Source organism: Brassica oleracea, chromosome C7 (genome assembly GCF_000695525.1).
Source record: "Brassica oleracea var. oleracea cultivar TO1000 chromosome C7, BOL, whole genome shotgun sequence".
Taxonomy (NCBI): domain Eukaryota; kingdom Viridiplantae; phylum Streptophyta; class Magnoliopsida; order Brassicales; family Brassicaceae; genus Brassica; species Brassica oleracea.
This window is the reverse complement of record NC_027754.1, coordinates 44,261,960-44,289,323: the sequence shown is the minus strand read 5'-3', so window position 1 is coordinate 44,289,323 and position 27,364 is coordinate 44,261,960. Positions and strand designations below refer to the sequence as shown.

Genomic DNA, 27,364 nt, shown 5'->3' with positions numbered 1-27,364 from the left:
TCTGTTTCTTAGTAACGTTCTTTGAAGTTTTATCTTAATACTTGTCGCTTACTGCTAGCTTTAGCCACGGCTTTCATCTTCCTTACATTCTTCGTTCATGCTTGCATAATGTCTGTTAAGTTGCTATCTTCTAGACCAGAACAGAGCAATTCACAATGGAAAACTTTGTCCAAGATTAAGTTGGTAAATGGTAACGCTTACAGGTTACGAACTGATTTACTAATTCGGGTCGTTTTATTGGGTCTCTTAAAAGCCCATTCAAGGGTTGTGAAAAAATGTGTTGTTTAATGTTGAGTATTTCATCAGCAACGTGAAATGCATTAATTGTTTACTTTTTTCTAGTTTCTCTTACGATATGTAATAAATTACATGTTATGGCACTTGGATCAGTAATAATTCTATGTTTTCAAGCGAAAGGGTTTAAAAGTCACCCAAGCTGTGGTCATGAATCTACCAAAAGATGCCGCTGAATCTCTGGCTTTGAATGTTTCTACTGTAAACTGTTTATATAACAACTGATAATGTCTAATACGCACAATATATGGAGCACATTTGCAAATACAAAAAAAAAACAATTTGTACTTTCAGCCTGAAATAGTTGCAGTGTCTTGTTGAAGAACAAGACAAGAAACAAGTGAAAGGGACAATAGCTTTTGTTATAATTATTTAATATTTTGAAGAAATATAATCTTCATCACAACAAAAATTCACAGAACCCTATTTAAAGCTTTCTACTAGTCTATGGACACAGAACCCTATTTAAAGCTTTCTACTAGTCTTTGGACACAGAATATATGGGGCTCAGATTTGTCTCTGCCTATTGAAGGGTCCAGATTTCAACATTGTTTCTGATCCTCCATTCCATAGTTTTACTTTACAAGTTTTAACTCAATATTAAGTTTAACCCCCCTCCCTGGACGTTATATCTTCATAATTGTATGTTTAATCAAGTGTGGTAATTAATTGTTTGTTATGCCAGTTTAACACATCGGTTTGGTACATTTTTCATGTCCTGTTTAGAGGTTTACAAATGCAAATGGTGAGTAGATTGATAAATGAAGAATCTAGATACTGCAAGGGAGAAAAACTAACTTAGTTAACCCTTTCCCAAAAAATGTAAATTAGTTGAATAAGCCTGCAACAACTGTACTAGTGATGGAAAGGAGAGAATCTCAGTTGGAGATTCAGATCTAAAGCAATGATAATATAAATCTGGAAAATAAATTGTTAGAAAAGAAGAAATGAAAAAAGAAGATGAGAGAGACATGTGGTCCAAAAGAAGGTTTAAGGAAGGGTTTGAAAGCTTGTATGAAAATAGATAGATAAGGAAGACCATTGTATAAAGCCAAACTAACAGTTTCTCTCTTTTCATCCCTATTTCTTTATTTTGTTTTATAATTCTCACTGCCCCAATATTCACTCATTTATTCACCTACTCTACCTCCTTTTGTACTCTCTTGTCTACATTTACTCCATGAATATGCATATATAAGACATACTTAGAGATCTCTATAAGAAACAAAAGTATATACTGTCTCTTATTGTATAAATAATGTCTGTAGTTATATATCTTGTGAATGTTTTTCACAAATACAGTACTGAGGTAAATAGGTTTTACAATTCTGGTAAGGTTATCTATCTATTGTTTTTTTCTGTTCAAACTCATAATAATGGATAAATTTTACGAATCATAAATTTGATTACGGTGCTCTTAAAACGGAAGCAACATACTCCATCTGAAATGAAACCTAAGCAATGGTTAAGAAAAGTAGAAATCATTGCATCTCATTTCGTTTCATTAACCAAATAAAGTATATGATGTATATAATTTGTTATCTTGCTCTCTCCTAGATATGAGCATTAAAAATTGTTTGAAAGGATCAAAGAAGAAGAAAGAAAGGATCCAATCATTCTTAGAAAGGACACAATATGCTTCACCGATCCCAAGAATCTTTCCGTGCCTGCCTAAATCCAGCAATATAAACCCTAAAAGTGGTCCTCGTTTTTACACGTGTCATTTGGGCCACACTTCGTAACTTAACATGAAAGCACATGTGGGGTCTTCCGCTCGTCCTTTGCCCTACAAACACCTTCACACAGTCCATTGTCCTAGCCCACAATACAATCTAAAGCAGTATCTATAGTAAATCATGCATCCATATTAGTTTATTTATTCGGTTACATATTTTTTTTTTCAAAAGTATCAGTTAAACTGTATCCAATAACCAAAAAATATTAACCTATTTCATTTTATTTTTATTTCATTTTGTCTCTCAGTTTTCCTTAAATTTTTTATCACATAATCTTCTTCGGAAAACAATTAATTAAACTTACAATGACCATCTCATTTTTCTAACTCAAGGATCAGCTATTGTACTAATCACAGGAGATGACACACTTTGTTAGTTAAGCTAAACCGTGATAGAGCATTTCTGTCTCTATATATAAATGATTATCTTATGTTGATATGTTAGGATAACTTGTTTATTATCTCGCCTTGCGTTCTAGGCTTGGTAGATATGTTGGGTTGGTCATGCGGTTTGGATTTTTTCCCAAGTGGTAATCCAGACTTTATTTTTCATGGTATCGAATTGGCTAATTGTAACAAAATCATTCTGAGTGAAATTTGTGTGTATATGATAGACACTCTTAAAAATTACATAAGAAATTTTCTCCTAGAAAAATTTAGGAAGATATTTATTATAAGAACACAGTGTAATTTATAGTTATTTCAGAGGGCCGGGGTTTGCTTAAGATTAGTGTAAAAATAGCCAATAAATCAAATAGTTTTAAATGATTATAATTTTCTAATTGTAGTTGTTCGGCTGATGCAAGAATTAACATGGATGAAGCTTTAAAAAAAATTTCTGATATGATGCAGCCATCATTTCTACTCTACTCCGCTCCGTAGCCCAACCTTCTCGTAGTTCACGACTCTTGCAATTCCTTTTGCTTTACTGATCATCATCTCATGTAAAACCATAGATATCACAGGTAGTTTTTTTTCTTATTGGGTGAAAAGTCAAATTTTTAAATACATAAAAACTAATTTAGGGGGTTATTGGGAGATGAATTTGTATAGAGTTGGTGAATTTTAAGAGTTGATAGATTTTAAAAGTTACGTGAATTGTGAAAATTTATATACATTGACTTATGAATTTTGATCATAATTTTTTTAGATTAGTATAGATTTTCATGAATTGTATTACCTATTTTCTATCATTTTTTTGTAAAGTAAATATACAATTTATTTATTTTCTAAATCATATAGCATTATTATTTATTTTTTCTTTCAAATTAAAAAGAAAATAATAGTGATACATACAAAATTGAATTTTTTTTCTTAAATAGTCATTTTAAAGTTTTTGTCACAAAGAGAGTATTCAAAGAGAAAAATGACCAAAAAAATTCATGAAAAGGCAAAAGACGATTTTACCATTTGCTTTATATATATATAAGTAATAAAATAATAATAAAAAATTGAGAATAATTAACTTTCTTTTATAATTTCGAAATATGTTTTCAAATTCGAACTTTTTAATAAATTTTATAATTTTGGATTTTTTTAAAAAATATTTTCTAAACTCAAGTTTGTTCGCGTAACCTAGGATTTGGCTCTCAAATTTTCTTTTTGAAATTCAAATTTTTTCAAAACTATTTTAAAATTATTAATATTTATATTCAAAATGATAGACATTTTCAAAATTACTTCGGGTAAAGTAACAATTAATACAACATTGAAAATGTCTTCTCATACAATACGTACGTTTATATTATATAGCTAAAGATTTCATAATTCACCGTAGATTTATTTCTAACTTGTAAAAATAATTGTCATATATTCTCATTGAAAAAGGTTATTATCTAACTTATTGAAAAATAAGTAGAAGTACTTTAAGATTTTGTTTGGTAACACAGATATCAGTTAAAAAAAACAGCGTTGTTTGAAACATTGATAACAGTAAGTTAGAAAAAAAGTATTGAGATTATTCTATTAATTTTTTTGGAAATCCATTACATTATATTAAAAAATAATTGGTTTATGTTTCTTGATATACATATTCAAATCAAAATAATAATTTAAAATTGATTTATATTAAAAATCTATTCAAAAATATACATATATTCAAAAATTGATTTTTACTAACATATTTTACAATAACCATTATAAAAATGTTTTCAAAATATATAAGAAAAATAAAATACAACCAATTTAAACACCAACTTAAATTATGGTTTTTATATTTCACATTGAAATTTAAAAATATAATATATGTGATTATTTATATGATTGTACGTATAAAATATTATTAATTAAAAGAAAACTTATTTGATAGTACGTATAAAATACAATTAATTATATGATAACACATATTTTTGTAACCTAATATGACACATATATGATATATAATAGTGATTAGGGGTGGGCGTTCGTGTTCATTTTCGGGTCTGTTTGGGATTTCATGTTCGGTTCAGATCTTTGAGGATTCAGTTCGGATTTGAATAACCAATTTAAATTGGTTTGGTTTAAATATTTGGATAGATAATTAATAATTATTTAAGTATTTTTGGAGTTTTGAGTATATTTTAAATATTTGATATTTACGTTTGATTATTTGTATATGTCTTCAAGTATTTAAACGAACTTAAAAGTATCATATATGTTATGGATGTTTTTATATATATTAAATCTAAAAAAAAATAACATGTATAAGTATATAAATCTATTTTGGATACAAAATATTTCGGTTCGGATCGGATTAGGTTTCACTTCTTCTAATATCAAAATTTTGAATAATTCAGATATTTAATCAATTTCGGTTCGGAGTTGATACTACTTATTCGGATTGGGATCGGTTCGATTGTTCGGATTGGGATCGGTTTGATTCTTCGAATTCGATTTTTTTGCTCAATCCTAAATAGTGACATAAAAACAAATAGCATCATATTTTAAAAAATATACACACGCTGACGCACGGATCAAAATCTAGTTATATATTTAAAAGAAGAGATTTAAAAGAATAAATATAACTTCGACTGTAACTAGACTTGCTTATTTTAGATGATATGAGCTGTGTAAAATCACGTTGCTTCAGACATCGCTTGCTACAACCGGCGAATGGTCTCACGTCCCGACACCTATCTTCTGCTCCGCGAGTTCTATACACTAGTGACAACGCACTGTTTTTATTGGACCGTGTGATTCAGACATCACGAGTGAGTCTTGCCCCAATCTCCGATATGCCGCCTCGACGGTACCAAATTTGGATTTTCACAATATTACCTAAGAACAAATATTACATAAATAAATCGATTAAAAGCTTTTAATTTTATAATCTTACGTTTTTCGCTCACACAATGTTGAAAGAAGGATCTACACCCCCCCCCCTCTCCCTTTTGTTGTTAAGCATTGAATTTCGAAAATTGCCAAGCTTGATCATTATATATAAAAACTATTGTATACACAAGAATTAGGATCCAGCGGACAAGTGTTACCTATTTGCTATCACTGTCGTCCTAGTATATATATGTAGTTTATATCTGCACATAATATTCTATAATGTATATATAGTTAGTTTGTTACAATTGTTAATAAAAAGTAGGTTGATATAAATGAATTAATTAAGGAGTAAGTGAGGATTAATTATCGAAAGAGAGAAATTCACCACTGAATGGGTATAACCAAGAAAAGTCAAGATTAGTACTAACTACCCTTCTGTTTTGTTGAATTTCTTCCTCGATCCAATGCATGCATAGCATCAATCAATCATACATTCGTGCCATAACATAAACACTAACAAAAATACATAATACTGCAGATGTCTCTCGACTTAAACCCCAACAAAATATAGTGGATTAGTGATCTAGAGTAAACCCATTTTCTGTCAAGTGTAACTTGAGTTTACACACATAAGTTAGACATGCATGCAAGCAAGTGCAAAAGGAATAATTATATCTGGTTAACTATAAGAAGGTAAAGAAAAGCGTATTTATTTTACTTATCTTTTTGAATTAAAAAGGCCTTAATAATGTTATAAAAAAAAAGGCCTTAATATTTGATAAAGAAAAAGGCTTTAATCTAGTATATGGGGTAAAAAGTTACAAGGTAAAAACAAAAAAAAAGATAAGTTTATCCTCATATAGTACCTGGAAATAACAGCAAGTAAAAAAACAAAGATAAGTACTATGCCTGAGTACATGAACAAATACACAACACACATATATGCAAAGAAATCAGGAACAAGATAAGACGTAAAGCTATTTGCCTTCTCCTCTTCATCTCCCTCTCTAAGCACTTCAGTGATTATCACCAATGGCGGCTTCTCTCTTCTTCATGCCAACAGACCAAAACCCAAACGAGTTTCTGAGAAACACTTACCATGTCAACGACTCCAGCGAGATCCCGACAGAGCCGCCACAGAATATTCATGGTCGGATACCGGGATCCGAGACAGGTAACCAAAAACCAAAGAAACAAGTGCTGAGAGGGATGGGTGTGGCAAGGCTCGAGCGACTCAGAATCGAAGAAGAAAGGAAGAACATGATCCTAGCCCAAGGAGGAAGAGGAGCGAGCCCTAACGCTACCCGTTCACCCGACCCGGGTGTTGTGCTACAAGGCTTCCCAAGCTACGGTACTGGTGGGCCCAACATGTCTGTCGGAGGGTATACTCGAAACGGATCGGGTCAGATCCCGGTTTATTCCCCATGGGGTGTTGTAGGGACCTCCACTCACGAGCTCTCTTCAATCCCAACTCCTCAAGTGTATAACCCCTCCAATATTCACTGTGATGCTTGCTTCAAGGTTTGATTTTAATTGTTTTTTTTCATCTAAGAAAAAAATATGAATATATGATTGATAATGGTATTGGCATCCAAAGGGCTTTGATTTTTATTTTATTTTATTTTTATTGTAGAGGCAACGTATCAATGAAGAAGTACGAGCCAACGGTGGTGGGTTTCCGCAATACACAATGGTTCCTCATTTTCTTCCACCAGATCAGAGGAGCCAAGGCTTCTTATACGATCATAGAATCACCAGATATTCAGCCTCACCTTCTGCTTCTACTAATCAGGTTTTTAACAAATCATACGGTTACTGATCTGTCCATTTTGAACATATATTAAAGATATGTATGCATTTATAGTTGCTGATCTTATTTTCTTGTTATCAATTAATGGTGTATTAGGGCTCAATGGAGGAACTTGGGAGCGGAAGCCCTAGAAACGGAACAAGAGATGTGAAGGAGTACCAGTTTTTCCCTGGAAGCGATGGTAATAAATCGGTTTCATCAGTGTCTACATCAGTTGGTGATTGCAGTCCCGACACATCCACCATCGATTTGTCCTTGAAGCTTTAAATGTTCTTTAACATATTTTTGAAACATTTCTGGAGACTTCTCTCACCTTTTCTCTCTTTCTATAAAATATAAACAAATCGTCTTTTTGATTTCATATAATACAGTAAAAAAAATTATGAACAGAAGAAGAAAAACCCTTTTTGGTGTATGCATCTGAAGGCTAAAACGAAAGAAAGATTCAGGTTTTTGATTACGCTTTTGGTTGTTTATTATGAGATTCTAACCTAAACAATCAGACATGTGTTCTCTGTTCTCTTCCTTAATTTGTGTCATGAGACTTCTCTCCTTTCCCTCTCTCTCTCAAGCTGTGTCAGATCTCTTGGGGCTTGGAACCGTTTTGTGTTTCTTTAGTTATGCAATGATGCTGTCATGATTCAGGTTATCACCTAATCCTCGGTTTAAGAACTGTGTGTCTGATTTTCCTGTTAATTTGATGAGATAAATATATCAAATTTTTCTTCATTGTAGCTTGTCCAAGGATGTTGCATAAAATGTAGAGATAGAGAAATATGATTTCTAACTGTGAGACTGAGTAGCATTAGATGCTCCTTTTCATCTTTTTTTTTTTTTAAACATCTCCTTTCATCTATAACCGTATATATTATTATGTAAAATTGTCTTTCGGTAATGTTTTTTTGTATGATTTGTGAATTTTTTGAGCAAAAGCTTTTTTGTATGATTTGTTGCATTAGAATGCTACATCATTGAGAGGGAGAAAGATAAATGAAAAGAATTGTGAAACTGAAAAAAAAGAATCAAGGATTGTTGTGTTGAAGACAGTCTTAATTTGTACTTGTCTCCTGCAGCCTATATGAGAGAGTTCTATTTCTCAATATTTTTTGTCCACATTTTTGATGAGTAGGGGATGTGGCGACTCAGCCTCACCATGCTTCTTTCTATTCCTTTCTCTCCAAATCACATAGAGACGTTCGGAGCATGAATAACGCATGGTCGGGGCCGTCGGGCATATCTTTTGGTTGCACTAGATGTGTAATGCAAATCCAATTCGTTGTGTATTTCTCTGCCAGCATCCCTTTAGTCAGCTTCTCTCACATAAAAGCAGAATAAGAACAGGTGAAAAATAGGTGTTCCACGATTCCCATGGCCATTTGCATAAGACACACACAAGGGATTGATGTTTGAGTCCATTTTGTTATTCGATTCTTCATCGCTAGCCATAGAAGGGAATACCTGGGAGTGACATACTGAGACCAGACTCCATTTGACCAGCTGATACATGATGGGTGCGCCTCTCTTATATGCCCCCATGTGTCTTTAGTCGAAAATTTCTTCTTGTATTTGTCAATCTTACATTTCCACAGAGCAACATCCATTGTCTATTTTTCAAAAAAAGGAAGAAAATCATTGTCTGTGAATTCCTCACCCGATTTAAATCAATCTCTGCGTCCACCTCATTTAACAGGCTGTCCCTCTGATTTCTCTTACAAAATTAAAGAAATTTTATGATTGTTTATAGGTAAAACTGTGTGTTGTATATATATACGCTGTCAGTTTTTCGTAAAGATGCATCATGCATGCACTTTGAATAGTTAAAATCAAGATACGCTTCCCATATTTCAAGATTTCTCATATTTCAGTGCTGTCAGATTTCTTAGATTGGACTGCGAGATCTTTCCATAGAGTATTCTATTTTATTGGTTGTTCTATTCCAGTTTGGTTACACAGACCACCTCAAGTTTGAGTAATAGAATAACTTATGTAAAAAAAAAAAGTTAAATTCATCGACAAATCATGGAAGCAAAATATTTTTGACAATATAAACGATAAGATAAAACGCTAATAACGATAACCGTTCAGCAAACAACAATATCCTAGGGTAAGACCTATGTTTGGTAATATCAATTCAATAGTAAGTATATGTTGTCTGACATATTGATAGGGAAATACAGTATAACTTCTATAAATTAATAATGTTGGGACTTTGAAATTTTATTAATTTATAGAGATATTAATTTACAAAAGTTTCATTATTTAGAGTTCTTATTTTAAGATATATTTATTTAAGATAAAAAAAATATATGATGTTAAGGTATAGAGATTAGTTGTTATTTTTCTAAATTTATAATAATTTTATTATATTATTTGGTGTATATAATATATATTTTATAGAACTTAAATGTGGTTTTAGATATACTATTACTAGATCTCATTAGAAATTTATTAAGTGTTAAAAAAATATAAAGATAATTCTATTGTAAATATAAAACAAACAATAATGGGACCATATATTTACATATAATTTTTGAAAAAAATTATTATCTTATTATCTTATCGATTTATGTTAAATTTTGAACCGAATTAAGTTGGAACTGACGAAAATTATTAATTTATAAAAATTATTTATTTATTACGTAGGTTTCACTCTATTCTCATCAAAAATATGACATATGGGCCCTTAGTATAAAAAGAAAACCCGACCCATTAAAGAATAAACTGATCACTAATTAGATAAAACAGTTCTACTACTCTTTTTTTTTTCAGTTTGTTAATCTTATTAAAGAAAGGGCAAAGGCCCAGAACTACAAGAAAACATAAAAGAGGCCAAATAAAGCCCACAGATGAGGCCCAAGAAAGGCCCACAAAAAAACAGCTAAAATAGAGTCCAAAGGAAACCAGTCGTAACTCGAAATCCACACGTTTCTTTTAGCGTGAAAGGGACACATGCCCACCTTGCGAACCACCACCACGCTTCAGTGACAAGGACATCTCCGGCGAAGATCTAATCGGCTGGCTCACCGGAAACAGAGCCCCGTTCAAAGCGCCTCGCCGTCGACGACATCAGGAGATGAAAACGTCACTATGTACAACACCTTAGTTTTTAGCGTGAGATCTCCATACATCCTAGAAAAAAAAATCAAATCAGAATGATTTGATTCTCCATTGAAAACCAGCAGACCCACAAGAGAACTAAAGCCAAAGGATCTCTCTTCTTAATTTGAAGTTTCTATGGAAAAACAACGTTCTCGATCCAATCCAGCAACAAAACCAATAGAAACAGAGATAGCTTGAAAAAGATAAGATCTGACAAAAGTCGGGATAAACCCGGAGAAAACCAACGTCACCACCGCGAAGAGAAGTGAGACGTGGAGCCAAGAGCCAACGGAAACATCGGAAGAGCTGATGTACCGTCGGAGCCAAAAGCCGGCTGACCACCAAAAAGAAGATGTGGCGCCGGAGACCAAAGCCGGCGAAATTAGTGCTGAGGGAGACACTGTTTCCCGGAAACTGAAGCCCAATAAATGAGAGTCATGGCCGGAAAAGGAAACCGACCAAAAAAAAACAGAGCTTTGGTCTCTACTCAACTCCTCCCCTGTTAAAGATTACAGTGACGGAAGAGAGAGGAGAGAGAGACCGGGATGGGTAAAATATGTGGCCAACAGTTCCACTACTCAGCACGTTCAAAAAATGAACATTCAATAATACTAAGAGCTAATCCATTATCCAAACCATTAGCAATAAATAACGCATAAAAAAAGTTATACGTTAAGTATATTCTTCAATCTTCTTATAGTAATCAAAGAAGTTTCTAAAATCATCAAATCGGAAGCAAGAGAGAGAGAGAAGAAACATGAACCCAGATTCCTCCGATCACCCCCACCTCCCCACCATCAAGATCCATCACCCTTCCTCCCCTCGCCACTCCCACCACCACCACTCCACCACTCCCTCCGCCGCAACCCCCACCGCCGGCGCCCGCCGTAAAATCGGAGTCGCAGTCGACCTCTCGGAGGAAAGCTCCTTCGCCGTCCGCTGGGCCGTCGATCACTACATCCGCCCCGGAGACGCCGTCGTCATCCTCCACGTCTCCCCCACCTCCGTCCTCTTCGGCGCCGACTGGGGCCCTCAGCCTCCTTCCTCCGCCGATCAGACGCCTCCGAAGCCTAGCCAGGAGGATTTCGACGCGTTCACGGCCTCCAAGGTGTCCGATCTGGCGAGGCCGTTGAAGGAAGCGGGGTTCCCTCACAAGATCCACGTGGTGAAGGATCACGATATGAGGGAGAGGCTGTGTCTCGAGATCGAGAGGCTTGGTTTGAGCGCTGTGATCATGGGGAGCCGAGGGTTTGGAGCTGAGAAGAGAGGGAGCGATGGGAAGCTTGGCTCTGTTAGTGATTACTGTGTTCACCATTGTGTTTGTCCTGTTGTTGTGGTTAGGTATCCTGATGATCGGGATGGTCCTGGGAATGGTACTCGGGATGCTATTGTCACTGTTAAGTCAGGTAGGGATGATGATGGTGAAGAAGGACATGAGGCTAAGGTTGCTGATGCTCATCATGAACACATCAAAGGTACATAGGATTGTTGATTGAGAGAGAATGCCATTGATAGGAACTTTGGAAGGTTTTGATCCTTTATTGGGATTTATACTGTCCACGCTTCAAGTATTGATTGTTTGTTTCTCTTCATCTGATGATTGTTATTGTCTTGTATGCTATTGTCTTAGCTTTGTTGTGATAGTCTACAAGTTTAGGCATAATCTTGGTTTGAAAAAGCTTCAACCTTTATTCAACATTGCTTTAATCAGTGGTGTCCTCTTCTTTGGTGTTTGCCCTACTTTGCTTCACGCGTTTTGTGTTTTGAATATTCTTAAACCTATTAGTCTATAGAAGATATATGCTCTTGGACGACAAGAATGTTTTTGTTTTTGTTTTTGTTTTTGGGTGTCCACTTGAGTTGTTAAGAAGTGAAGAATGAGTCTTCTGAGCTCCTCAGCTTTACTCCTAAAACATGCATCTAGTGGAATGCTGTATGTAATCTTGAAATGTAAATCTTTCGTTTTCCTTACATTTAGTTGCTCAAACCAAAGTTTTGATGAATAATTGTGAAGGGAAAAAAGAGAGAACGACTTATGTTTGCATATATCTAGTTATCCTTTTTCGTGTTTCCCAAGTCTTTGCGCTGGTTGTACTCATCTTAGACAATATCATGTCTCTGTGCAGGCTGCTGCAAAATATGTATATTAGATTGTCAAAGCCTAGGGTTTTAAAAAGACAAATGTCGATGGTCTTTTGCTTGATTGGTTTAATGATCTGTCTTGTGTGCCCTTTAGAATCTAGTTTGAGCTCTTTGAAGTTTACAGCTTTAGAAGGAAACTTGACATTAAAAGCTTACACTACTTCATCGTTACAAGTTACCTTTAAAAACCATCGCTGCATTTGATTTGATTATCCAAAGCTAATAACATTTAATACTCCTACTTTTACAGATGAGTAATGCGTCTTAGAGGCTCATTGGATCCACCCTCTTCACAGCAAGGTATATAGAAACTACCTTTTCGACTTTGAAACGACCACATATGAGAGTCTCTATAGCGATCATTTTGTTTACTTTTGAAGTTTGTTAGGTACCACTGATGCATGGAAACAATGGGGTTTAAGCGGATTTGTGCAGAGGAGTGTGTTCGTGTGTGTGTTTGTGCTATCTTTTGCAATCAATAGGTCTCTGGAATCTCCTCTGGATTCATTATTAGTCCTCTTTTCTTTTATATGATTCACCATGTATGATTTTCACATTAAAAACAATGAAATAGTTAGTATGAACACTGAAACCCTTTAAGGATTATGATATTCATCTTCAATCTGATTTTATATAATCCCATATGATAATAAAACATTGATGCTGATTTGTTATATAGCAAAAAAAATTCAAACTTGACCAAGTCATTCACACCTGGTCCACCCCGACTAAAACTAGTTTGGGAAGTCTATTGTAAAAGCTTTTTTCAACTATTTATGATGACTGAAAATCTCATTTCATTTTTCATTTTTGGTCATAGTGAATGACAACTGAATTTTATTTAAACCTATCACCTGTAGTCTGGCCTGTTCGCTCCACTTCAATAAATGATTCAGAAGACAAGTCTCGTCACCTGTTTCAGTTTTGAATTTATATCCTTCATTTATGATGTCTCGTTCGTGTAAATGAAGATCACGTTATGGTTGAATAAATGTTAGGTTTGTGGTTAAAATTAGTGTACAGTTTAAGCTAATTGTCAAACTCAACGTATGGGAGAAAGACCGCGTCCATTACTTTTTGGTTTGACTTTTGGGGACTATGGACTAAAAAGCTTGAATTTTTCGACGATAGTCATGCTTTGATTGTGAAAGCCACCGAATTTTCTTAAAGAAAGTAAAACGTGTTTTGGTAAGATCTGAATATTTTCTTTATATTATCCAGAGTACTATGCCATATACAAAGATGAGATCATGTGAATCAAATAGGATGGTGAGATTGAGATAAGCTTAAGCGAAGTAAATAAACATGACGATGACATTATCCTCAATTCCTCGTGGACCATCGAAAACAGTTCGCAGACTCGTCAGATATGACTGGTTCAGTGTTCTTGGCAAATGAATGAAAAACTTTCACGACCCATAAACCATAAAAATTCTTGAATTTATATCGTCTATTTTGTGAAGTCCCCACAATTTTATTTTTGAGTGGTCGAGATAACAACTGAAACTACAATCATGCACTTATTTTTCTTTACGTTATATCAATGTGTCTATTTGTCACCATTCCCGCCCATTCCTTTTATCCATAAACTTATAATCTAAATAATATAAAATTCGAGTCTAATAATAAGCATTTCAATACATAGGAATCCAAATTAATTACTCAAATAAACAAAATCAACAAGATAACGATATTGATAAATGAAATGCAAACATTTAAAATTACAAAACAATGAACTACCTCATCATTAAAACAAGTCTATTGTTAGAATCACAGAAATGAACGGTGGTGATTGACCCAAAGAGGAGAATCAACGGCTGAGATCTCAACTCGTTTTGGAGATGGCAAAGAACAAAGAAGACAACGAAGGAGATGACTCAACGGCGCCGTTCCTCTCTTGACGGTCGCTTCAACGGCCGAGAACAGTTTGACTCTTGAGCTGAAGAGCATCCGATCTCCTCCTGCAATTTTCAAAAAAAAAAAAACATAATTAAAAAAAACCAAAAAGGAAAGAAGTTGAGATTGTTAAGACAAAACTGAACGAGAAAAAGACATATCCGTACATCGGAGCAGTCCCTCGTCCTCTTCGCCAACGGACCTCCGCCTCCACCGTCAGCAGATAATGAACTCATTACAAGAGGCGGTTGCGCCGCCGCCGCCGCAGCCCACGGCACCACTTGATTCTCAGCTTCGTCTTCTTCATTTTCATCTTCATCACTGTACTCCTCGTCTTCATCTTCGTCCTCATCATCATCGTAAGACTCCGCGCCGTCACCGTCATCATTATCGAAACCATTGATCTCCTGGCCAGGATTCTCCGACAGAATCCTCTCAGTGCTGCTGACGCCGTCTCTACCGCCGCCGGCGGTTTTAAGAGCGACGCATGAATCGCAGACGGAGAAGGTTGGGCCGAGGCGAGGCCCCGCGGCTTTCCACGGCGTGGGTGACTGGCAGGCGCTGCAGAGAAGACATCGCGTGTGCTTAGCGACGAGGAAGTTAGCGCCGTGAACTTTACCGTCGCAGTCCCAGCAGAGACTCGCCTGATCTGACTCGCAGTACATTCTCGCAACACCTTCGCATAAATCACACTTTTTTCCCATTAGATTCAATCTCAAGAGTCGAGACTATTTCTCTCCTTGGTTTGTTCTTGTTTTTCTGGGGACAGCAAGAAGAGGAAATCAAATTGCAAGTTGCAAGAAGAGGCTAGTTTCGTCTCTTTCTGTTCCAGCAAAAAATCTATTTCTCCTCTCTTCTTTGGTCTCACGATGGTTTTGTTTTATAGAGCACCCATGTTTTTTAATTCTGTGGTCAGGAACCATCTCATTTTCATTTACCTATACTTACTTTCTTAAAGTATTGAATTTATTAGAGATTAGTTTAATTTAATCTTTTTTATTAAGAGATTGGTTTAACCTTTTTCGGGATTTTTGTTTAGATAATGATCAGTTCAATTTATATATCTGCAATTTATTCTATCCACTTACTAGTATTTTCTTTATCGTTTAAGATTTATGCCATATCCTCTGACTTTAGTTTTCAGGATAAGATGTTTTTGTTTAACTTTTATTAGCACTTAATAAAATGATTTTGAGAAATTTTAGTTTTATAATCGTACAATTTGCTCAATAAACACCAATAAGTCGTCTTGTGGCAGTTAGTTAATTTAGCGATGAACACCATACATTTTAGAAGCTCAAAAGTTAAAACAAAAGACTTGTGTATTTAAACCTCATTTTAGTATGTACTTACTTACGGTTATAACTATTCTTTCTGGGAAAGATTTATAACAATTTTATAGTCTTATAGAAGGTAATCAAGTTATATTCATCTATCGATTGAAGAATTTATCATGGAACTATAAATTATATTTTATGTCTTTTCCGCTGATATTTCAATCGTGGTTAGGTATTGCGAATATCATATAACAAGAATGTCAAATGAGTTTAGTTATTGGGTTTAAATCCTCGGTTTATTAAAATAAATAGTACTCCTATATACTTGTATATGTCATTATTTTAACATACAGCGCTGGTCTAATATGTACCATAGTTTATTTAATTTAAAAACCACTTAATGCGTATGGGCCATGGCGACCAACTCTTGGTTGAGTTTCGAGATATTTTGTGGGGAGATTTATTATCGATGACGTGGCGAGATCTCAGCCACGAGAGAAGGAGAGAGAGATTCTTCCCTGTCTTACGTGGACGAATCAGATTCTCGACGGAATAAAGAGCCACGTGAGCCCACCTGGGTGTTGTCTGGACCATAAATAGCCCCAGTTCTCCAAAAATAGACAAAAATGAACTGGGGCCCATTGGGTGTTGTCCAATGGCGTCAGTTCTCTCTCGCAGAGCACCCCATCAGTGAATCCCTTTTGAACCTCATGAAAGAGGTTCACAAAATATTTTTTTATTATATTTTTTTCCTGTTTCATTTTTGTTTTTTTTTAAAAAAAAAAAAATTAATCGGACCAATCGCGGGTCGCCACGTGCCATGGGATCCGCGCTACAATGATGAACCCGGTTCACTGGAAAGAGATGAAAAAAAGACAAGTTCATCACTATTCATTATTTTAATTTTTTTTTTTTTTATCCGTGTGAACTCTTCCATAAGTTCAGTAACGATGTTGCTCTGAGTTATTTCTTTTATAACCACTTGTTTTTTGTTTTTACTTCTCGCATACTTCTTTCTCTTTCCAAAGTGATCCAAAAACATTTGTGTTTCTTAACTTTTGCAGTAGAGATAATAAAATAATTAAAATACAGAATGTAGAAATAAATCCTTATAATATAACCGAACATTATTTACTTGGACCATAATTCTTTGATGTTTTTTTTTGTTATATGGTCATATAATTTGTGTTTGCGTATGTGGCTCTGCCGAACTCGGTATTGAAAATTAAATTAAATATTTGATAAAGTAATAACCACATGATGTAATTATGTGAAGAGGAAATTGTGCACATGTGGCATGCTTTGATATGGGGAAAGCCTACGTGAGGAAGAACAACGGTGGTATGAAGAATCAAAGGAAGATGAGAACCACCAGAATGCACGAAGTTTGTGGTGTGTGGTCGTTTGCTTCTTTACTGTTGTTTCTTTTTCTTCTTCTTTACATGTGTGGATAAGAACTTCGGAACAATTCAGAACTTTGGAGAATGAACATAATTTATATAAATATTCAGACTAGTTGAATACATCCCTTCCTCTCAGTTCTCGTATCCTAAGAGATGTGGCATGTATGTGTGTTTTCAGAGGATATGCATTGATGACGCCACCATTTTTTATAAAGTACAAAGTTGTAACAAAATAAATAAAAGCAAATTGAGTTTGTTTTGCTATTTGTGTATTCATCCATTTAAAAGTTTTAAGCATTATAATTAAATTTTAAAATACTCAGTTTTTTTTTTTTTTTTAAATCTGGCTCAATGTTTATAATGCGACCTATTCTTTGGTTTAAGTTGGCAGGAATTGATGGATCTAACAGTCTAATTATCCAAAGTCATCCGATAAGAACTGGATTCGAACTCCCATAGATATAGTACATAGTTTATTACTTTATTTGGTTAAACACATATATTTATTAGTTATTTTCTTGATTAAAGATCGGTCTAAACTTGAATAGAAGTTTTATGTTTCGAAATATTTTAACGAACATATATAGAGATATCGGATAAAACTCGTCAATAAATCCAATAATGCTCCATATGGAAAAGCCATACGTTTAAAAACCCTTAAGTCGACACGTCTACGAGAAAAAGACCATAAGTTAAGGCCGAAGGGATGGGATGTATGTTAGGGGTGGGTACTTTACCAGATATTCGAAGCCGCATCTGAAGCCGATTCGAAAAACCCGAACTGAAATCCGAACCGAAGTAGCAAAATACTCGAACGAGTATTAAATTAGGAGAGATTGGATATCCGAACCCGAACGGATAATATTCGAACCCGAATAGATATCCGAAGATAACGAACATATATATACTTACTCTTATATTTCTAGTTTACATTTCTCATTTTTTTAAATATTTACATTGATGTTATACATACTTTAAGATAATAAGTATATATATAATTATGGAAAAAATGATTTGATATTCATTTAAAATGCATGTCAAACTTTTTGTTTCATGTATTAACAAAAGTTACATTCAAAGTTTAAAAACAATACCCAAATTAATATCTATTTGTTTTTGAAATATTATCTCCAAACCTATTAATCATTCAATCTATAAAAAAAATAAAAAAAAATCAGTTAAGTGAAATCTATATTTTTAAATACAAGAAACTTTAAAAAATGAAAAATTTAATTTTTTTTTCTTCTTAAAATCTAAATATCCGAACCCGATTCAAAATAACTGAACCCGAACTAAAAATATCCGAAGTACAGAAATATCCGAACGGGTTCTCTATCCCTATACCGAAATACCCGAAAATCCGAAATACCCGATCCGAACCCGAACGGATACATCCGAACGCTCACCCCTAGTATGTTATCGTAAGTTCATAACATGGGCCTCTTTGTCCACGTTTTTTTCTCTTTCTTTTTCTCCCACGTTTTCTTTCTCTTCTTGCCATTCACGTTTTTAGGTCTCTCTCACATTCTCCACGTTAAAGTGTAAGCATTAGGTGAGATCTCTTAGTACTAGATACAACAATCATCTTAATTATGTCTGTTACGTTCTCATGTGCCTAATTTTAGGTCTTGAACTTTTATGGTAATTGGTAAATATCAGTTTGTGCCATCTAATCACTAAACCTATATGAATCTGATCTTAGATTCTTGCAAAACTTCTTACTTGCCGAACTCTCTGTCCACCCCATAAATACTTGGAAATTACAATAGAACGAGCACCTAAAATCAATAGGAAAACTTTGGATCATGGCTTCAACTACTTTTATAACAATATATAGTTTTCTTTTTACATAAAAATAGTTAGAGATTATAGAATATACAAAGATCGACTACAAGGTTTATCTAGGCTCCATTACACTCATGGTTTGTAAATTATTGGAAGGAACGTCAATATTAATCGATGTAGTGTCAGAAAACAAGAGATTTCGCTCGTTGTAAAACCCAGGTTCCTTGGGATCAAGAAGCAACATTTCACTACTTAGCATCAGAACCACCATTGACATGTTTGGTCTATCTATAGGATCTTGTTGTACACATAACAGACCGATATGAATTGCTCTCAACACTTCAGAAATATCTGTACACGATTCCTTGAAAGCTTCATCGATTAACTCACTTGCCTTCTCTTCTCTGTATTGCCTCCAAGCCTACAAAATTAATTATGACTACTTTAAAGTAAGACTAAAATAAGCTGTGTTGGTGCTCCTAATGTACTTACGTGTCCAAGAAGGTTAAGCCTGTGTTCATGATTGCAGAAACCATGGTTTCTTCTTCCTGATACTATCTCCAATACCAAAACTCCGAAGCTAAATACATCGGATTTTAATGAGAAATACCCGTCAATTTGATACTCCGGTGACATATATCCACTGCAGAACGATAGAAAACAAACCCTTTATTAAAAATAAAAATAAAACTTTTTTTTAGCTTGCTATGCACGTAAGTCAATAAAGATGGCCAGTCTTACTATGTTCCAACCACTCTAGTTGTGTTTGCTTCAGTTTCATCTCCTCCCAAGGTTCTAGCCAATCCGAAATCTGATATTTTAGGATTCATATCGGAATCAAGCAAAACATTGCTTGCTTTGAGATCGCGGTGTATGATTCTAAGCCTTGAATCTTGATGGAGATACATCAGCCCGCGAGCAATCCCTTTGATTATTTCCAAACGTTTAGGCCAATCAAGTTCCTTGCGCCGTTCTTTATCGAATATGAAAGAGTCCAAGCTTTTGTTACGTTGATACTCGTAGATGAGCATTCTTTCATCTTCCTCCACACAATACCCAAGTATCTTGACAAGGTTGCGGTGTTGTAGCTTTGCAATTAGCTTGATCTCGTTTTTAAACTCTTCTATGCCTTGTCTTGACGTTCTTGAAAGCCTCTTTACCGCGATTTCTTCTCCAGTAGACAACGTTCCCTGGTGAAAAAGAATAAAAAAAAAAGATCTTACCATTTAATCTGAAAATAAGACAAGAAACTGTGACTTATTACCTTGTAGACAGGTCCAAACCCACCTTGTCCGAGCTTATTCTCATCAGAGAATCCACATGTAGCTTCTGAAATCACTTCAAGATCAAGAAATGGTAATTCAGGATCTTCCTCCTCTTGTCTCCTGCTGGAAACACGGTCTAAATCGCGCTGCAAAGTATCTGAATATATAAATCAAGGTTTTTATTAACTTGTAAGCACATTTTTAAATCAAGATACTTCAGTTTCATAGAGCCATAATCATTTACCAATTGTTGTAAGTTTCTTTTTCTTCCTCATGTTGCATACAGTCAGACCTATGCATATGGAAATAAGAAACAATGATGTAGATAATACTATAATGAGTATCATCCTTTTCTTCCCCTTCACGTCATAGATATTATACTTTTCTGGAATTAAACAAAAAAAAAAATGATCAAGAGATATAAGTAGAAAAAACATTTCTTATTTTCACAAAGTCTTAGCATACCTATTTCTGAAGTAGCAAGCCTAACAAACAGATCTTGTCCATTTTCATCATACTCTCTTATATCAAGCAAATCTCCAAACCATATAATACATCCTCTTCCTCCATCTCTAATATCAAAAGGAGAATAAGCTGAGCAAGAACAGTTTCTCAAGCATTCCCTCTTGCATTCATTCAAATCCATGCTCTTATCGTACCACGATGCTCTTGTATCAGGTAACTTCAACTTTGAAATCTTGAGAAAATCTTCTTCTCCTTCACCACAACTCAATTTCACTCTTCTAACACACCCTTTAGACCAATCCCCATCAGAATAAGCCTTTGGAGAATAAGGAACAAACCCTTTTAAACACCTACAAGCTGGAGAGTCATTGATGTTACAGCTTCCGTAAGAGCCACACAACTTGTAGAGATCACAGCTATCCATTTCAGCTGATAGATAGAAGTTCCAATGACTATCCACCCAAGTGTAACGCTGCAAAGCTCCACTAGGATTCAACTGCATTCTTGTGATCACTGAAGGGTTCTCAAGCCTGTACGTGTAGTAAGCTTCATCCTCCGTCAACACAAACTCATACCGATAAATTGGGTTAGGTTTTAGGTTAGGCATACCAGTGAATCTTAGACCATTCCATGGACCAGCCCTGAAGACATCAACGGAGTTTCTCTTCAAGAAAAACTGCGGAACACCGTTTGGATCAAGTTTATTTGTATAGTTACCAGTTGATGGATCGTCTGGAGATTTCCAAGATGTCAAGAACCGGTTAAAACCGGTTAGAAAATCGATACCATATTTCATTCCTGGAAGAAACGTATCTCCTGGGTAATCTAAACTCTGCCATATGTAATCTTGATCATCCCCTGAGCTTCTTACAACTAAGTTACCTGTATCAAGAATCTGTACAATAGGGTATCTTGCATCGATCTTCTTCAAAGAAAATGATGACCAGATGAGAGAGTTCATGCCACTGAAGAGACATAAGCTCCCGTTTCCATTGACTTTTAGGGCTCCTGAGAGGTCGTAGAGAGGAGAATCTCTGTTTGCGACCCAAACAACTGTCTGTAGAGAGACTTTCTTGTACCAAATCCCTAGATAACGGTTTCTTGATCCTCCTGGAGAGAAAAACCCGAGCTCGAAGCTCCCATCTTTTGAAACAATAGTGTCTCCATCTTTTAAAGTCTGGTTTGGTGTGATTATATCTGTTGCTTGCGCGAAAAGAAAAGCAAAAAACTGAGAGATAAGGAGCAGATGAAGCACATTAATGGCTTCCATGGAGGCTCCTGCGGAACCGGAGAGAGTTGGAAATGATGTTGCTGTGTAAACGTACTGATGCAGTTAATCCGTTAATTATTATTGAAATATTGTAATAATTGAGGAAAGTATATAAGTAAGGTTCAGTGGTATAATTTTTTATTACTTGTTGATGGGACAATGGAGAAGAATAGTTAATTTGTTAATTATTCATTTAAATATTGTAATAATTGAGGAAATTATATATAAGTAAGGTTCAATGGTATAATTTTTATTACTTGTTGATGAGACATTGGAGGAGAATTGCAACGTGTTGCATGCAGTATCTATGAATCGTGTTACTATTGACTGTTAATGTCAACCACAACGTGCCTAAGAACTGTGTATGTTTATAATATACTATAGGACAATTGACAAAAGATTGAACGATTCAAAAAAGATGTAAATTTGTATTTCATTTGGAACTAGATAATTTAGTTAAATGAATAGCAGAAAATAAATAACTGAACAAACAAAATTCAAGTGGGGGACTTCTCAGTTTACAGATGAAACTTTTAGAACTCTCTCTGCCCAATGATCAGTGATTAAAAAACCATTGAGTATTCAAACATGCAAACCTTTTAAGTTGGAACGTCTTTAAACAAAATAATTATCTTCTTGGGTGCACGGGTAAGTTTAAATGAAATTTTCTGTTAAATAAGGAAATAATTATTTAAATATAATTGGTTTGACAAATTTTCATAGGTTTTCCTTTTCTTGCTATCCAGATTCCAGAGTGATGTAATTGTAACAAGCATCAGCAAATCTGTAGATGATTCAACTTATGCCCTAGTAGAAACGAAGTTTCCGTCAGTGGAGTGTCAACTCGATTTGGGCCGTCTTTGGACCTTGACACAAATAGATGCATCGCCACAACTTCTCTATGTTACCTGTCTTTGCGTTGTCTGACCCATATCCATGTCACTGTCAGTAGATGACCCTTTTTGTCTTTTATGTATTGAACGACAGATCATGAGATAAATGTTGTAAATATGATCAAATTACGTTCTGCATAATTTTTATATCCAGAATTGGAAAAATCTAATTATTTTAAAACTAATTTTAAATACATAAACTATAATAATGCGATAGATTTCATTAAATACTTTTTATAATGATGTTTTTATTGTTTTTCTATCAGTTTTAAAACAGATGAACTGGCAATAGTATCTCTATTTTTTTTTGTTAACTGCAATAGTATCTCTATTGTCCCATTCAATGAAAATCGACCCAGTAATTTATACTAGTAGATTAGAAAGATCCATAACCGGGTTACGAGGTTTCTTGGATACGAGTTCAATGTCTAAGGAATGTCTCGATGGCTGAACAAAACGCAGCAAGAAAATGTCAGAATGTTACAGTCTATCTTATTATTACTTGAAATCTGGTTAAGTTAGAATTTATGATATAGTATGACGAGAAACCCTTAATTTAATACTCTTAAGAAGCTGACGATACTCTTAACATGAATGTGCATTATTCTAGTTTCCTATAGATGGCTAAAATATGCTAATAAATTCATATTATGTAAATATTTGAAACGAATACTTTAATTATTATTGTCTCAAACTATCCGTTTTAGAGTTTTACACTGTGTGAAATGAAGTATATGTTTTGAATTGTTTTATGATATAATATATAAGCTTTAGCATCACGACGTTGAATATGCTTGAGTCCAGACTCCAGACCAATGATTATCAACAAAAAATGTGTGGTTTTTTTTTATGTATTCGCCCTAATTTGTAATGTGATTAGGAGGTACCCAATGTTTTTGTTTGATTAATCCGTAACTCGAGAATTATATCTTGAAAGGTATATGAAGCAAGTGATATATATTAGTTATGGATTAGATTTTCTGACAAATAAAAATGAAAAGCTCAATTTTCTTTTCTTTTGATTCTCAAACAAGCAACTTTGGTTGTAAAATATTTTTTTGGTTGAATTAATTTAACATTCTTTCAAATAACAAATAAAAATGAAAAGTTAAAACAGTTAAGTGAAAAAATGCACCTAATCGATTAGTTAACCCGTGAACAGTAAACAAATTTTGTTGTCCATAGCTGATACTTCGTTTAGAAAAATGGCTCGTTTAATACATCTATGTATCGGTCACAATAGTAAAAAAAAAAAGAGAGGTAAGTCCATACCAAAAGATTAGGTTAATTCTTAATCCACATCGAAAGATGGAAGTTAACATATTTTTTTCTTATACGTTGTTGATTCACTTAATGTTATTGGTTCGACTGTAAAGACAAAATAAACATACACATTACACAGCATAAAATATTGTACTGTCAAATTTAACTGGCGAGAAGTCCAGGCATTAATTTATATATACATTTATATACAGTGATCATCATCGCATGTAAATAAACGTAGATGTTAACATTACACATAAAAACCACACCATGCCTTTACTCTACCCACAGGATTAGTTGATTAAAGGCATATGTTTATATAGTTTTGTTGATAGACAACTTCACCTACTGAATTATTATTTTTTGTAACTGAGGCTAGCCTACTGAATTATTACTATACTAAAGTATTTAAATAACTCTTTGTTGATTAATCATATATCTATGTGCTAGAGAGAAAAGTGAGGGGACCAAACTAGTCTTATAACTTAAAGTATGTTTAGTAGTCGAACATTTGGGATCAAATTGGTTTATTCGATTTGAGGTACGACTTAGTTGATATAATTTGGTCTAATAAATCAAGACATAAAACAAAATAATTGTAAGTTAAAGAGGGGTTACTTAATTTGGCCAAATACAATAACATATCCGAAGAATCCATGAAAGTAATGCCAAAAAGAAAGGGGATAATAAATCCAAAGTAAACTATCCCTAAATTTAATATTAATGAATCTCACATAATAATTCCAATGATGTATGAAAGACTGACAACATTATGTTGGGTATAAGCTGTTGCATGTGCAAGACCCGTAAATAGATTTTTAATATCAAAGGGACTGTCTTTATTGAAGAAAAAGGTAAAGGAGAAATCTTCAATTCTTTTTTAATAATTCATATCGGCTGATCCGGTCAACCCCGAGAGAAACGCACTTAGTGTTACAGAGTGGACTAGTCTGAAATCGTACCACACTACCCGAGTTTAGAATACCTTCCGACTAATGTCAGAAGGTGGACCGATCATCTGTTACGGTCCAAATGGTTTACATAGTGGACCGAAACCCAATCGTAGACTGGCCAAATAATGATAATTTAGTTCGCAAGTGGAATCGAACCCAGAACTGATATGGGTACACACCAAACCCCTATAAATTACCACTAGGCAACCACTGCTTACTACCATGAACAGTTAAAATATAATCACAAAAGCATAGTAATTAGTAATTACTACCATCACACTGGTTAAAGTAACCTTCTCTATCATCATAGTTCATGTAAGTTGGCATATTAAAATATTTTAATAAACTTCATGTGGTTGGTCGTGGACTAACACATTGGTTTGATCAAATTAGGACAAGAAAAGAAGATATTTATGATGTTTTTTTTCAAAAATAAACAATGTCCTTGAGACATAAAAACATTGCATAACGCATTATGCGTGAATGCATGTATATTCAATTGTCACAGTTTTAAACAACCCATGATGAACTTGTTTGATTATAGTTTATCATCCTTAAAATAATATTATAATGGCCATGCCATCGTCCCAATGTAGCAACAATAACACATGCACATGATTACTATTTCGTTACTAATGTTAAAATATATACATGCACATGATTACTATTTCGTTACTAATGTTAAAATATATACTATGTCATATATACTTTAATCTTTCGTGGAGATCCATAAATGATAGACTATGGTTAAATGGTTATTTCAGAGTATGTAAACTGACCCTTGAAATTCAAGAACAAAAAAATAGATTATTGAAGAGAACAAAAAAATAAAATTATTTACTGCAAAATAGAGTGGAGTTAGAGTATAAGTTAACATCTCTGCACTAAATTACTAAATTATATTGTAATTAATGTAAGAGAATTTATCAAAGAAATTTCTTGACCGTGTTATTTGATAAACACAAAATGTCTAAATCCCTGTTTGTCTTCTACAAGATGATAAAGTTGGCTTTTCAAAAAAAAAATAAAGATGATAAAGTTGGAGATAAAAGAAGATTGGTATTGAAGAACTCTTCAGCTAATGTCATTTTACTTCAACAGTGACAATGGGCCAAGATCTCTGGTCTATACGGCCTACTATGTACGCTCCAAAGAAGACCAGAACAATGTCTGCCACACGTGCGGGGTCGGGACCCGGTCAGAAGTCAACATACTCTGAGCAGATAAGTTCAACTGTGAACTCCAAGTGTGGCTTGCCAAATCCTACACCTACTTGTTGTCTGCGCCATCACAAATTTCTCTATAATCAAATTCATATATAAATATACGAACTATAATTCCAGTCTGCTTTGTCTCGTCATTGCGAACTTTTTTTTTTCTCTTTTTTTGTAACGCATGTCGCATGAGTTGCAAATGTAAGCATTCGATTTATTATAATTACGGAATTGTGTTTCTATGAGTTCATTGTCTCCGATCCACCTCACAGGTATGGGGCATACTGGATAGTGCATACAAATGGTACATCATACATGCACAGCTAAAGGATAAGCTTTTCTCAATAAAATAAAATGTGTATATTTTATTTTTATCCGCCCAGTAACTATCTACCTCCTTAACATCCGATAATATATTTTTATTTTACGTATATAACTGGCTGACACATTAAATTTATAGATTAATAATTTGTGTTAGTGTTACTTAAAAGCCTCTTTACGGTTTTAAGTTAGAGTAATGTATACCGTTATTGATGATAAAATTTAACTCATGTTTTGCAAAGTTCGTATTGTTGATCGATAGATGTTTTGGTATACAGAGGCTAAGTAAACACAGATGACTTTAGATTGTTGACACTAATAATATACTTAACTTTTAGTGCTTACAACATTTTTTTTCCGAGAAGTAATTCTTACAGAATTTATCAAATAAGCTTTTCTAACTTATGTTTAATAAATTTCCTAAATTGATTATTTATAAATATATATATATATATCCCCTATATATTAACTGTGGAACATTTGAAAAGATGTAACTTCAATTTTGTATTAATTAAAATAGGCCCCAATGCATAGGTGGCACTCAATTAGGTAGCCAATTACATTCAATTGAAAAATAAGTAGGTCCACATTCGATTTTTATATGTTGTTAGATACATAAGTTGGTCAAACTATATGATATAATGATATGATATGTTATTTTCTTTCCTTAAATCAAACCTACGGAATTACCATAAATGACTAATATATATATGACAATTAATGATTTTAATAATAAAGATTTGATAACAATTTATATCTCCTCCATCATTTTTTGTTTAATTTTATATTATTAAAATAAATTAAACAATCAAATTAGCTATAAAAGTAAAATTTAGATTTTTTCGTATATGTTATATTTTGAATTTTTAAAAACGACAATAAATGACTAAAACTATTAAAATTATTATGTTAAAAATTAATGATCAATGGTTTAACATTTTTATTATAAGAAGATACACATGATTTTAAAACCATATGAGTAAAAAATATCATTTAATAATAAAATAAATATATATATATATATATA

The 27,364-nt window shown here is 33.9% G+C and overlaps 4 protein-coding genes across 6 annotated transcripts; 2 read left to right on the top strand and 2 right to left on the bottom strand.

Moving 5' to 3' along the window:
• The first annotated feature begins 6,228 nt into the window (after positions 1-6,228).
• On the top strand, positions 6,229-7,413 carry LOC106305129. The gene is made up of 3 exons (XM_013741500.1): positions 6,229-6,802; positions 6,915-7,073; positions 7,188-7,413. The coding sequence occupies exons 1-3, from the start codon at positions 6,314-6,316 to the stop codon at positions 7,356-7,358; spliced, it is 819 nt and encodes a 272-aa protein (XP_013596954.1). The 5' UTR covers positions 6,229-6,313; the 3' UTR covers positions 7,359-7,413.
• Positions 7,414-10,787: 3,374 nt separating this feature from the next.
• Positions 10,788-12,969, top strand: LOC106306425. 3 transcript variants are annotated; one of them, XM_013743042.1, is made up of 3 exons: positions 10,788-11,665; positions 12,583-12,632; positions 12,721-12,969. In XM_013743042.1, the coding sequence occupies exons 1-2, from the start codon at positions 10,948-10,950 to the stop codon at positions 12,588-12,590; spliced, it is 726 nt and encodes a 241-aa protein (XP_013598496.1). In that variant the 5' UTR covers positions 10,788-10,947; the 3' UTR covers positions 12,591-12,632; positions 12,721-12,969. The 3 variants fall into 3 exon arrangements, with proteins under 3 accessions (XP_013598496.1, XP_013598494.1, XP_013598497.1); XM_013743040.1 differs by having other exon boundaries at positions 12,713-12,969; XM_013743043.1 differs by having other exon boundaries at positions 12,583-12,636; positions 12,732-12,969.
• A 948-nt stretch (positions 12,970-13,917) lies between these two features.
• On the bottom strand, positions 13,918-15,095 carry LOC106306426 (zinc finger protein CONSTANS-LIKE 4-like). Its single transcript, XM_013743044.1, has 2 exons — positions 14,396-15,095; positions 13,918-14,293 (listed from the first exon to the last, which is right to left on the bottom strand). The coding sequence occupies exons 1-2, from the start codon at positions 14,930-14,932 to the stop codon at positions 14,210-14,212; spliced, it is 621 nt and encodes a 206-aa protein (XP_013598498.1). The 5' UTR covers positions 14,933-15,095; the 3' UTR covers positions 13,918-14,209.
• Positions 15,096-18,805: 3,710 nt separating this feature from the next.
• On the bottom strand, positions 18,806-21,693 carry LOC106306424 (G-type lectin S-receptor-like serine/threonine-protein kinase At4g27290). The gene is made up of 5 exons (XM_013743039.1): positions 20,424-21,693; positions 19,958-20,115; positions 19,435-19,883; positions 19,186-19,336; positions 18,806-19,114 (listed from the first exon to the last, which is right to left on the bottom strand). The coding sequence occupies exons 1-5, from the start codon at positions 21,691-21,693 to the stop codon at positions 18,806-18,808; spliced, it is 2,337 nt and encodes a 778-aa protein (XP_013598493.1).
• Positions 21,694-27,364: the final 5,671 nt, after the last annotated feature.